The sequence below is a fragment of the Oncorhynchus kisutch genome, linkage group LG6, assembly GCF_002021735.2.
Source record: "Oncorhynchus kisutch isolate 150728-3 linkage group LG6, Okis_V2, whole genome shotgun sequence".
Classification (NCBI taxonomy): Eukaryota; Metazoa; Chordata; class Actinopteri; order Salmoniformes; family Salmonidae; genus Oncorhynchus; species Oncorhynchus kisutch.
Genome location: NC_034179.2, coordinates 70,317,857 through 70,330,923, shown reverse-complemented (window position 1 = coordinate 70,330,923; position 13,067 = coordinate 70,317,857). Strand labels below are relative to the sequence as shown.

Sequence of the window (13,067 nt, the reverse complement as noted above, 5' to 3'; positions counted from 1 at the left end):
CTCTCTACCCTCTCTCTCTCTACCCTCTCTCTCTCTCTACCTTCTCTTCTCTCTACCCTCTCTCTCCTCTCTACCCTCTCTCTCTCTACCTCTCTCTCTCTCTACCCCTCTCTCTCCTCTACCCCTCTTCTCTCTCTACTCTCTCTCTTCTACCCTCTCTCTCTCTACCCTCTCCTCTCTACCCTCTCTCTCTCTCTACCCTCTCTCTCTCTCTACCCTCTCTCTCTCTCTACCTCTCTCTCTCTACCCTCTCTCTCTCTACCCTCTCTCTCTACCTCTCTCTCTCTCTACCCTCCCCCCCTCTCTCTCTCTACCCTCTCTCCTCTCTACCCTCTCTCTCTCTACCTCTCTCTCTCTCTACCCTCTCTCTCTCTCTACCCTCTCTCTCTCTACCTCTCTCTCTCTCTACCCTCTCTCTCTCTCCTCTCTCTCTCCTAACCCCCTCTCTCTCTACCCTCTCTCTCTCTCTACCCCTCTCTCTCTCTCTACCCTCTCTCTCTCTAACCCTCTCTCTCTCTCTCTACCCTCTCTCTCTCTACCCTCTCTCTCTCTCTACCCTCTCTCTCTCTCTACCCTCTCTCTCTTCTACCCTCTCTCTTCTACCCTCTCTCTCTCACCCTCTCTCTCTTACCCTCTCTCTCTCTACCCTCTCTCTCTCTCTACCCTCTCTCTCTCTCTACCCTCTCTCTCTCTACCCTCTCTCTCTCTACCCTCTCTCTTCTCTATCCTCTCTCTCTCTCTACCCTCTCTCTCTCTCTACCCTCTCTCTCTCTCTACCCTCTCTCTCTCTCTACCCTCTCTCTCTCTACCCTCTCTCTCTCTCTATCCTCTCTCTCTGAGAAGCCTGGCTGCCTTTTTTCTGTATTCAATTTTCTTAAAGCTCAGTCTGGCTGGCTGTGAGCATTTAAAAATAGCAGCAGAAATTACCAGGTGCTGGTTTACCAGTGAAATGAAATTCTGTAGATTTAGAGTCAAAACAAGAGAGAGAGGATATGCCTTGTTGAGCAGTAACTGGACCATCAGCCACTCTGTCTTTTAGTTTACTATCTCAGAGTTCTATTTATTTCTGAATGAAGACAATTCTCTGTATGAATGGGGGGGTCACTCAGCAAATGTACAGGAAATAGGGTCAGTATTGTAACACCTTGTCTCTGCATCTGTTTCGTAAAGTAGTAAAGTAAGGGCAGTTGTTTCAGTTCCCTGACTGACTGACACTCTCTGTTCTCATTCTCTGGTGGCTTTGAACAGGACATCTTTTTTCTAATCCAGCTGCCTTGACTTCCTGATTCACAGTGAATTGATTTCCTCTGTAGCAATCACTGGAGAACTGCTTGGAATATCACAAACAGAAAGGACATCTCCTCGTATAGGAACTGGAAGCCAAAGAGCTATGAGACAAACATGGACCTGGGGGCACTTCCTTCCCCCTCCATGTCTCCTAGGTGCTTCTATCCAAAGTATTTCTTAGGTACAAATGTCTGGTTCCTGGACATGTTTTACACAATTAACAGTATGAAAGTAAACTCTATGTACCTACTCTCAGCTCTACCATACAGTACACTGACATTCCAACACACAACCCCAACCAAGGCTGGCGGTACTCTTAGTTGTGAAGGACCACATCCAGCTGGGTGGAGAATGGATTATTGCATTTTGCTGTAATTGCATTTGGTCTTCTTTGCTTGTCTCTGTACATATGTGTCTTTTTCCCCCTCAGACCACATCCATTTGTATTGTGGTCTGTGTAGAATACATCTAGTCAGAATGGCACTGGGCTGAGTGTCTAATAAAGATGAAACTCGAGGGTTGCGGTCTGAACGGTCTGGCGGTCTTTGAAGGGAAGGCCAGGGTAAAGATGAGACAACTGAGGCTTGTACTTGACTAGGCTGCTACTGCGTGTGTTTGTGTGCGTACGTGTGGATTGTGGAAGTGTGTGTGTGGCCCTGTGTCTGTGCTGCAGATAACCATCTGGGTTGGTCAACCTTTGCTAACTGGACACATTGTCTGATATCAGTAATATCTCTCAATGTGTCTTTTCTGTCAGACAGTAATGTACTTTCTTGACTAACAGAGGATAATATTGTACAGTTTGAGATTAGATGGAGGTCCTTTCCTCATTAGTGAGTTCACTGGGTGTTGACCTATGATGCATCATCATCACGCTATCTTTCACCTCCATAACCAGTGCTTCCTATTGTCGGAGTCCTGCAGTCAAGTGACCAAATCACCCTCCAGTGGCCTTATGGTTGGAATATTATTCGTATTTTTCATAATTAATAAGCATTATTGAAAAAAAGGGGTGTTTCTATGTCAAAAGGTTTTGTTATATTTCAGTCCTCTGTGATGTATATAATGTGTATTATTGGGATGCAACTCAAGATTTAATACATTTCAACTCTATATCTGACATGGTACAAGTGTCTTCTTTTTAAGCCCATAAACATGTGTGTGAGGTGTATACTTCTATTTCAAAGTAGATTTGTTTCAAACTACCAAGAAACTCTGTGTGACCCTGATTTAGCCCACTGCAGTAAAAGGCTAATAGTTGCTCTTGATCAACATGGTCTCAGGACAAATCATATTATTCTGTATGTAGATCTGTGACACTCCATTAGTATGATATGTGATGTTACGTTAGGTTATATTAATTATGAATGGAATAGCTGTCATACAATATCATACGAATTAGTGGACATATAGTATTGTACGTCTTACCTGGTCGTACAATAGCATACAAATTGGATGACTCAACTTATTATACATCTTCGAGGATGTTTCGTATTATACTTCTTTCTCTGAGACCAGGTGGCTTGTTGCGCCATAACAACAACAGAAAATTACAGGGAGAATTTACATTGGCGATTAGCGAAACTAATGACAAAGGTTAAGATCATTTACGTAAAAGGTTAGGAGAACTAATACGACAAAGGTTAGGGGAATGTATGTAGCAGGTTCGGTGAATTGGGTTAAGTTTAGAATAGGGGTTAGGCATGTTCAACGAGACATGAACCTTTGGATTGCTTGAGAGTTGCAGATTACGCCCACCCATCCTCCCTACTTTTGTTTCTGTCTAAAGTAACTAGACCATTAGTAAGTATCATACGTCTTGGAGGTACTTAGAAATACATAAAGTATGTTTCGTATGGCTCTGAGACCAGGCTGTCTTAATAGGCCACTGAAATGGTTTTGAACTTGATGGAAAGACTTCCAGTCTTGTGCATATTTGAGCATTATTAACTTATGGCTCCTGGACTGGTTAATGGAATCTAATGTCACTGTACATTTGACATCCTTAATATGTCATGTTTTGAGCTCATATATGATAGGTGTTGTATATACTGTATGTGTGTGTTGAACAGACCAATGACGTAGGTTCCCTTGGTGTCCCTTCTGATCTCTGTCTTACCCCCGACTGACACATGGGTTATGTGTCACAGGTGAAGAACCAGGATGTAGCTTGTTTCACGCCTCATTGACCATTTGGCTGATTTATTGCCCTTTCTGTCCTACGCTCTCTTTTTCTCTCTCCCTCTCCATTTTTTCCTGTTAAATTGGAGTCATGAGACTGTCTGCCAGGGTAGTGTTGTGGTCTGAGAGCCAGGAGAAAGGAAAGGTACTTAGATAGGTGGTGGACTGACAGATGGTGGACTGACACAGTGCGGCTGCAGTACGTGCACAACAGAGCACAGCAGGCCTGAGTCAGTGCAGTGAGCCTGAAATAGGTTACGGGGCAGTATAGGTTATGGTGGTCACATGTCTGTATGTTCGAAGCCTTCCTCCAACACTGCGTCTGCCAAGCACTAAACACAGGACCGTGACTGATTCTAGACTGATTCTAGACTAGGTTGGGATGTTGTTGGACTCAGTTGTTGTGTGTCTGTTTGGGGGAGATGGGGGTAGTGGGAGGACAACTGGTGAAATCATTAGGCTGCCATTTGTAGGGAGAGAGAGGAGGAGTTAGAGAGCAGAAACAAGGAGGGAGACTTTAGGGAGAGTGTGAGACGGTGGAAGGAGATCCAGACAGAAATCAAGATAATAATAATAATGTTTTGTTTGGAGCCTCTGGACAGTAACAGCATGTGGTGTCCTGATGTTCTGCTTGTTCCTGTTCCAACCAGAGGAAAGAGTTGTCTAATCAATCATGGTCTGACCCTCTGCTCCTCTTCTCCTAACCCTAATGCCTCAGCAGGCTCCTCCTAACCCATACCCCTCAGCAGACTCCTCCTAACCCATACCCCTCAGCCCCTCAGCAGACTCCTCCTAACCCATACCCCTCAGCCCCTCAGCAGACTCCTCCTAACCCATACCCCTCAGCCCCTCAGCAGACTCCTCCTAACCCATACCCCTCAGCCCCTCAGCCGGCTCCTCCTAACCCATACCCCTCAGCCCCTCAGCAGACTCCTCCTAACCCATACCCCTCAGCCCCTCAGCAGGCTCCCCCTAACCCATACCCCTCAGCAGGCTCCTCCTAACCCATACCCCTCAGCGTGCTCCTCCTAACCCATACCCCTCAGCAGGCTCCTCCTAACCCATACCCCTCAGCAGGCTCCTCCTAACCCATACCCCTCAGCAGGCTCCTCCTAACCCATACCCCTCAGCAGGCTCCCCCTAACCCATACCCCTCAGCAGGCTCCTCCTAACCCATACCCCTCAGCGTGCTCCTCCTAACCCACACCCCTCAGCAGGCTCCTCTTAATCCATACCCCTCAGCAGGCTCCTCCTAACCCATACCCCTCAGCAGGCTCCTCCTAACCCATACCCCTCAGCAGGCTCCTCCTAACCCATACCCCTCAGCAGGCTCCTCTTAACCCATACCCCTCAGCAGGCTCCTCCTAACCCATACCCCTCAGTAGTCTCTGGGTATATGTGGGGCTGGACAGCTTGATATGAACCATTAGCCTACTAACTGTTGTTGGTGGCATATAAATTCAACGTGTTTGACAAGATAGACAGCATGTGTGGGACAGTGGCGAACAGAGTCAATTAAGATGACGGAGGACAATTTTTATTTCTCATGAGCATGGCCTTATTTCTATTACAGCATATTAGATGACTGTCATTCATATTCCATTCACCCAGTTCAATGTAACAGCGATAGGTCTAGGCTACTACATGATACTTTAATTTTCCCTACCCATCATGAGGTTGCTACAACCTAGCCTATGAATGAAGGCTACAACGTAGGCGCACACAGGTTGAGAGAAAATGTTGAGGTGACACATGGACAGACAGCGGCACATTGAATACCTCCTTGCACACTCTTGCCTGCATCTAGCTGATATAGGGTGTAATCATTAGTCCAACAGTTGCAAATGATAATTTTGATTGGACAAATTCAGGTATGTTTAGCCCCGTTTTGTTCTGTTTAAGAAACGTTTTTCAACAGAATCGGCAGAATGAATACACCTCTGATCATGCGTAAACACGGTTCAGAACAGCCACGTTGTGTTCCTTCTGCATCTATGCGCTCTCCTCTCACTTTTTCCCTTTGTCGCTTTTGGACGTCAATGCACAACACATCAGCTGTATGTGACCAGGCCAAAAAACCTTTCCAAGCCAAACCATATCATAACCGCTACACACAGCCTACATCGTTGTCACCATATTAGCTAAAGTAACGTAGTCAACATAGCTGCTCCCACTCTTCCCCTCGCACCAGGCTCCCCAGCATTGTTCACTCTCTGCCATCATCATTACTCACACCTGCCTCCCCCCCCCCATCACGTGCATCAGCGATTATTGGACTCACTGGACTCAATCATCTCTGTCATTACCTTCCCTATATCTGTCTGGTTCCCCGCTCTGTTCCCTGCTTCTGCATTGATTGTCTGTTCCTCATTAAATGTTCAACTCCCCGTACCTGCTTCTCATCTCCAGTATCAGTCCGTACACAACTATTGTCTCTCTCTCTTTGAGTCAATTACTCGCCACATTTTATGCACTGCAGTGCTAGCTAGCTGTATCTTATGCTTTCAGTACTAGTTTCATTCTCTGATCCTTTGATTGGGTCGACAACATGTCAGTTCATGCTGCAAGAGCTCTGATAGGTTGGAGGACAGCCTCCGGAAGTTGTTATAATTCATGTGTAAGCTCCCATCCTTAAAAATAAAAAATAAACTTAATATATATGCTATGCTTTCTGATTTTTGAAATGCCATTGAGGTTAAAATGAGAGGCTTTGAATAAAGCATGGAGGTGCTAAGGTTTGTGGGAGCTCTCCATCAGTGAACAGCATCATGAAATGCTTTGGTAATCAGATTTTGTCAATGTTGTGGTCCCTTTGAAAAAAGACGACTTCCTCAGTAGCAAGGAAGGTTATACTCACTTCCTCTTTCTCTTTCTCTTTCTCTCTCTCCCTCTCTCTCAGGTTTGGGGTGCTCCTCTTCATAATATCCTGCTATTACATGGTAGCAAAGACCAGAGGTAAGCAGTGTGACCTTCTCCTTTCAGTTTTTTTACACTGTGTAGATCTCACATTGGGTCAACTGTCAATGTGCACTGTATCTGCGATCCGGGGTTGTGTGTCAGTTAATGTCGTTATAAGTGGGTGGCTCACAAAAGAGTCTCAAGATTCACTTCAATGATAAAGTGTGAATGCTGAAGAAGAAAAAAGCAAAAGGGAGCAACTTTCACTTCTCCTCAGATCTCTTTGTGCCGCTGTGTTTGGCAGTTGTGGTAAGTACTACACCGAGGGGAATTATCTTAACCCTCTGGTGGAGTTGACAACTAAGGTGCTAATGGTGGGAACCGGGCGCCTGGTAAGGTCACAGAGGCTGATGAATTCTGTCAGTCTGTCTGTCTGTCAGTAACCCACCGCTAGACAGAGTTTGCTTACTGGCAACTCCCAGCAGCCACAGACACAGATACAGAGCAGCTCCTATGAAAATTGATGTGTTTGTGTGTGTATATAGTAGTGTGTTGATTATGACTGATCATTGTGTGTGTGTGTGTGTGTGTGTGTGTGTGTGTGTGTGTGTGTGTGTGTGTGTGTGTGTGTGTGTGTGTGTGTGTGTGTGTGTGTGTGTGTGTGTGTGTGTGTGTGTGTGTGTGTGTGTGTGTGTGTGTGTGTGTGATTGTGTGTGCGTGCGTGTGTGTGTACAGCAGTGTGTCATTGTGTGTGTTTATGTGTCAGGGTGTGTGGTTGCGGGCATGGGCTGGTACAGACTGGCAGTCCTACACTACAGGAGAGCAGGTCAGGAAGAGGCTGGTACGGCACTGTAGAACAGGCTCACAGCTCTTCCTGTATGGTTCCTCTTCTGATCGGCTGAGAGTAGTCTGCTCATAGCCACCTGCTGATGATTGACGGGGGTCATTCTGTTACATTTAAATCCACCTCCTGCCACTCCAGCTCAGAACGCAGTCAAACCATCTGTCATGCTTTCACCTTCATTTTTTTCCTTTGTTTAGCAACCCTACAGGTGTAGGATCTTAATTTGACATATATTGTCACAGCAAAATAATCCTGCAGCAACAGCTTTTGAACGTGTAGTCCATAATGTTGCTTAATCAGTGGTTAGGCTATTAGCTGGCCAAAAGTAGGTTACATGAACAGTGCAATACTGTTCATTTAAAAAATGTTGCAGCAAAATAATGCAGTAGCAACAGGATTTGAACGTTTAGCCCACAATGTTGCGTGATCAGTGGTTAGGCTTTTACCTGGCCAAAAGTAGGTTACATAACCATATGTTAGTGCAGGTTTTCAGTGGAATGATGTAAATCCTGAAGCTCAAATTCTCAGCAACAAAATAGTCATTAAATTAAGATCCTACACCTATATGTAGAAGTTTATTGAGGAGCTTATGGACACTATATAAAGAGCTTTCATTTTCCTTCTAAATTGTATCCTATATTGTCACAGCAAAATAATCCTGCAGAAACAGGATTTGAACCTGTAGTCCATAATGTTGCTTGATCGGTGGTTAGGCTATTAGCTGGCCAAAATTAGGTTACATGAAAAGTGCAATACTGTTAATTTAACCGTGTGTTAGTGTGGGCTTTCAGTGGATTAATGTAACTCTGCGGTGCAGAAATTCTCAGCAACGAAAGACTGATCAAATTAAGATCCTATATCTTAGGCTTGTTGTTGTAGTGAATGGTGGGGGATGTAGCAGTAAGTGGATTGGGGGGATGGCTGAGTGAAAAAGGTTCAAGGTTGAAGTTGAGAGGAGGGCAAGCCAGGGCATGGCAGCTAACGGGATGTGGATTTTGTGTGGGAGTGTGAGCGTAAGCTGATTATTAGCGTCATGCCCATAGGCATACACCAGGTCACAGAGTTGCTGTGTTCTGTTCACCTGGTGCTCTCTCTCCATCTGCCTCCCTCTCTCTCTTTCTCTATCACTCTATTTCTGTCTCTATCTCGTTGCTCAGATGAAGGTCGTGTTCTGTGCTGTACCACATCATTCATTTAAAAATAAACATTTATTGTCTCTCACAAAGTCTTACCACTATCTGTTGTATGTGACTCTCTCTGTCTGTCTCCTGGTCTATCTATGTACAGATGTAGGATCTTAATTTTGCAGCAAAATAAATCTGTAGCAACAGGATGTGAACGTTTAGTCCACAATGTTGCTTGATCAGTGGTTAGGCTTTTACCTGGCCAAAAGTAGGTTACATACTGTTAAAATAACCGTGTGTTAGTGCAGGTTTTCAGTGAATTTTTGTCAATCCTGAAGCTCAAATTCTCAGCAACAAAATAGTAATTAAATTAAGATCCTACACCTGTATGTAGAAATGTATTGAGGAGCTTATGGACACTATATAAAGAGCTTTCATTTCCCTTCTACATTGTGTAGAAGACAAAGACATACAGAGACAGAGACATTACTGACACACTCTCTCACAGAGCTGAGGTACCTGTGTTGTCTATTGTTGACCATACAGACCTTAGTCAAATAAATATTTCCGATATGTTGCAATATTTGAGCTTCACGTAATTACGGCTACTTGGTCTTGTACAGTTGAAACAATGACATAATGCAAACTCCATGCGAAGGAAGTCTGCTGACTTTGCTCCAAGCGAAGAAGGTATTTGACATGTGTATTTGACCCAGATCCGCTCCCTCATGCAGCTGTTGACTCAACACGGAGCAGAATGTTTAGACTCTCAGCTCCTCCAGAGCGAAACAAACTGCCCAACTACAGCTGTCAAACACAACCAGTCCAACCGCTCTGTGGCCGTGGCAGTCGGATACATCATTCGTCTCAAAGAAGCTTCTTTCACTTTTAGTCAACTCAAACTGATGTTCTCCTCTTTTGATTGAAAACCTTCTGTACATTTTCCATGTCACTTCAAATCTGCTCACCCTGCTCTCTAATTTCTCTCTATTCACTCTCTCTTCAAATGCGCTCTACCCATCCCCCTTCTTTTTTTCCTTTTCTCTCTCTCTCTCTCTCTCTCTCTCTCTCTCTCTCTCTCTCTCTCTCTCTCTCTCTCTCTCTCTCTCTCTCTCTCTCTCTCTATCTCTCTCTCTCTCTCTCTCTCTCTCTCTCTCTCTCTCTCTCTCTCTCTCTCTCTCTCTCTCTCTCTCTATCTATCTCTCTCTCTCTTTCTTTCTTTCTTTCTTTCTCTCTCTCTCTCTCTCTCTCTCTCTCTCTCTCTCTCTCTCTCTCTCTCTCTCTCTCTCTCTCTCTCTCTCTCTCTCTCTCTCTCTCTATCTCTCTCTCTCTATCTCTCTCTCTCTCTCTCTCTATCTCTCTCTCTCTCTCTCTCTCTCTCTCTCTCTCTCTCTCTCTCTCTCTCTCTATCTCTCTCTCTCTCTCTCTTTCTTTCTTTCTCTCTCTCTCTCTCTCTCTCTCTCTCTCTCTCTCTCTCTCTCTCTCTCTCTCTCTCTCTCTCCCTCATTCTCTCTCTCTCTCTCTCTCTCTCTCTCTCTCTCTCTCTCTCTCTCTTGCCTCCCCCCAGGGTGTGTAAGATGGCAGTGTGGATCCAGGCCCAGCAGCTCCAGGGGGATGCGCTACACCAGATGCAGTCTCTCTATGGACAGCACTTCCCCATCGAGGTGCGCCATTACCTGTCCCAGTGGCTCGAGAGCCAACTCTGGTGAGTGCAGCACAAAGCACACCACTCTACCTGACAGAAAGACATGCCTCACCCAGTAACTTTCACATTGGTTCAATCACAGTCACAGTAGTAGCAGGGACCATGGAGGTGTAGTAACCTGAGAGCAATGTATAGTAGTCACTGTTTTTGTGTATGTGCTTGAGTGAAGGTGTGTGTGTTAGGGAATGCATAGGGGATTAATGGCTACTCTGTTCTGCATGTATGTACATAGAGGATATCTCTAAGCATTCTATATGTTCCTGTGCCAGGGATGTGATCGATCTGGAGAACCCCCAGGAGGAGTTTAAGGCCAAGCGTCTGCTGGACAGCCTGATCCAGGAGCTGCAGAACAAGGCTGAGCATCAGGTGGGAGAGGATGGCTTCCTGCTCAAGATCAAATTGGGACACTACGCCAGCCAGCTCAAGGTGAGACAGATTGAGCCAGTAGACGAACCTCCACTCAAAGCTAGTATGAAGGTGAGAGATACTGTGCACACATTCCCAGTGTACGTGAGCAGAGCACAGAGCCAGTGCCCTCACAAAAACCTCCACACCTAACTAGCTAGGCTGGACAGTTTTAATAAAGCCAGTATGAACCCAATAAACTCACAAGGATATGATAACCTTACAGCCAACTATACCAGCTGAATCGTGGTGATTATTATTTCAATTATACTGATACCAAACTCAGCTAAATGTTAGTTATCACAGCCTCATTGGCAACAATCCCATGTCCATAAACCCCAACCCAAAGTACTTAGAAATGAAACAGTATGTGAGAACAGCCTGCTCTGGTCAGTGTGTCTATATGAATAAAACCAAAAGGTGGACAACACTGGGCTACGGTAACCAGGCAGTGTTCCCTTTTATGATTGAGTGCTTCACTCACCGATCTCAGTGTGTTTGTCTTCACCCTTATGGACAGGGTTCAGGGGAACAAGCTGTCTCTTATCACCTTCCACAGTGGGAGTAGGAGGCATCTTGTCAACACAACCCTCTGTAGGCCTACAATGCAGTCTTTCAACCCCGCATGGTGCCTTGGTGTGTGTATGCGTGCGTGAGAGAGATTTAGACCTGTGTTTCCCAACTCTCTCCAGTACACCCAACAGCACAAATGTTTTTTGTAGCCCCACGGACAAGCACATCTGATTCAACTTGTCAATTCATCATCAAGCCTTCGATGAGTGTTTTTGTGTGGGGCTACAACACAATGTGTGCTTTTGGAGTTACTTGAGGACCGGAGTTAAAGAGAGAGAGAAAAGAGAGAAAGGAAGAGAAATGTAGCCAGTGGATGTGAGACCAAGTCGTCTGCACTTGAGAGAAGGATCTCATTAGTTTAATTGGGTTTAGCTAGGCTCAGGAAGTGGGCTTTAGAGCGTTAGCATGCCGCGGCGCGGGAGCAGGCTAAATTGGTCAGTGTTGTGTGCACGGCCGTACTGCCAGTCAGCGGCTAACACGGCTAACGAGCCTAACACGACAGCACATGTGGTCCTTGTCTTTCAGAGCACGTATGACCGCTGCCCTCTGGAGCTGGTGAGATGCATCAAACACATCCTGTACACGGAGCAGAGGCTAGTCCGAGAGGCCTCTAATGTGAGTATGAAGCAGTCTCTCCAACTTCCATTCCTACTCTCACCTACCTGGGAAGCTTGTTTCATAGGTGTGCATATAACAGATACCTGTAGCTCGTATGCACAAAATACACACACACACACACACACACACACACACACACACACACACACACACACACACACACACACACACACACACACACTCACACACACACACATACATACATACATACATACCCATATGGAAATACCCACACACCTTTTATAAATATTTGCATAATATAAACACCACACAGAGATGTTAAACATAACACAGCCAATTCCATGATATTATGGAAATCACAGCCATTGGGGGTCACTTTGCTGCCTCTCTGCCGACATCAAAGGCAATTTACTCTCAATTTTCCCACAGACATACGTAAACCTGTTAACAACCACATAAATACATAAATACACACAACGCACGCACAAACACACGTCCATAGCACTTCACACACACACCTAGTCAGAAAACCTGCACAGACACAGCCCATATGTTTTGCTGAAAGATAAACTTTGAATTTCTCATTAACCAGCAATGCTGTAGGCCTGGTGGGGAGGTGAAGAAATGTGATATTTTATAACAAGGGTTATAAAACCATAAAGCCGGTGGTCCATAAAACATCTGAATATCAATAAACCCCGTGTTAAATTGACTTCCAGTCCTGCCAGGCTCCTCCTATCACAGGATTGCATATTCTACGTGATTGCATTCCCACCTGTTTATTCAGACTGTCTTCACAGTGCTCACGTCCCCAGCCTTAACAAGCCATGGGCAGTGTCTGCCCACGATAAGGAAATGCATTTCCCTCTGCACGGTCTCACATGTTCAGTCAGTGGTGATCACTGCTGGTTATGGTCGTTAGGGATTACTGTGGAATAACACAAGCAGGGGTCATTGAGGTTGTGTTAAAGAGGCACAGGGTTCTGTCAGTTTGTGTGTCTTTCTGCTCCATGTAACGATGATGAAATGCTCAGCACCACACTAGCTAGTTCCTGCAAATCATCTCAAAGCCAGCGTTGTTTACCGGCCAAGCCCTTTCACCTCTCTCTCCTCTCTCTGATTGGCAGTCGAGCTCCCCAGTGGGAGGGATGATGGACAGCATGTCCCAGAAGTACCAGCAGATCAACCAGGTATTCGAGGAGCTGCGCTTGCTGACCCAGGACACAGAGAACGACCTGAGAAAGCTCCAGCACAACCAGGAGTACTTCATCATCCAGTACCAGGAGAGCCTCCGCATCCAGGGTGAGTCAGCCTTGCCCTGGTCCCCTCTCCTAGTCACAACACCCTGGGTCATCAGCCCTCACCTTTTTAGGGCAGAATGAGGGTGGGTTTGTAGGTGAGTGAGTGGGTGTCAGTATGTATGTGTGTGTGTGGTCTGCAAAGTAAAAGACAGGTGTGTTTATGTGAGATT

The 13,067-nt window shown here is 45.6% G+C and overlaps 1 protein-coding gene across 1 annotated transcript in view; it reads left to right on the top strand.

The window, feature by feature from the left end:
- The window catches only part of LOC109893324 (signal transducer and activator of transcription 5B-like), an 81,344-nt gene that overhangs the window by 47,463 nt on the left and 20,814 nt on the right, over positions 1–13,067 (top strand). Inside the window, exons 2-6 of the mRNA XM_031827311.1 lie at positions 6,368–6,423; positions 9,902–10,039; positions 10,309–10,465; positions 11,543–11,632; positions 12,724–12,898. Of these exons, the coding sequence (XP_031683171.1) occupies positions 9,912–10,039; positions 10,309–10,465; positions 11,543–11,632; positions 12,724–12,898 (550 nt within the window). The 5' untranslated portion in view covers positions 6,368–6,423; positions 9,902–9,911. The remainder of the gene's footprint in view (positions 1–6,367; positions 6,424–9,901; positions 10,040–10,308; positions 10,466–11,542; positions 11,633–12,723; positions 12,899–13,067) is intronic.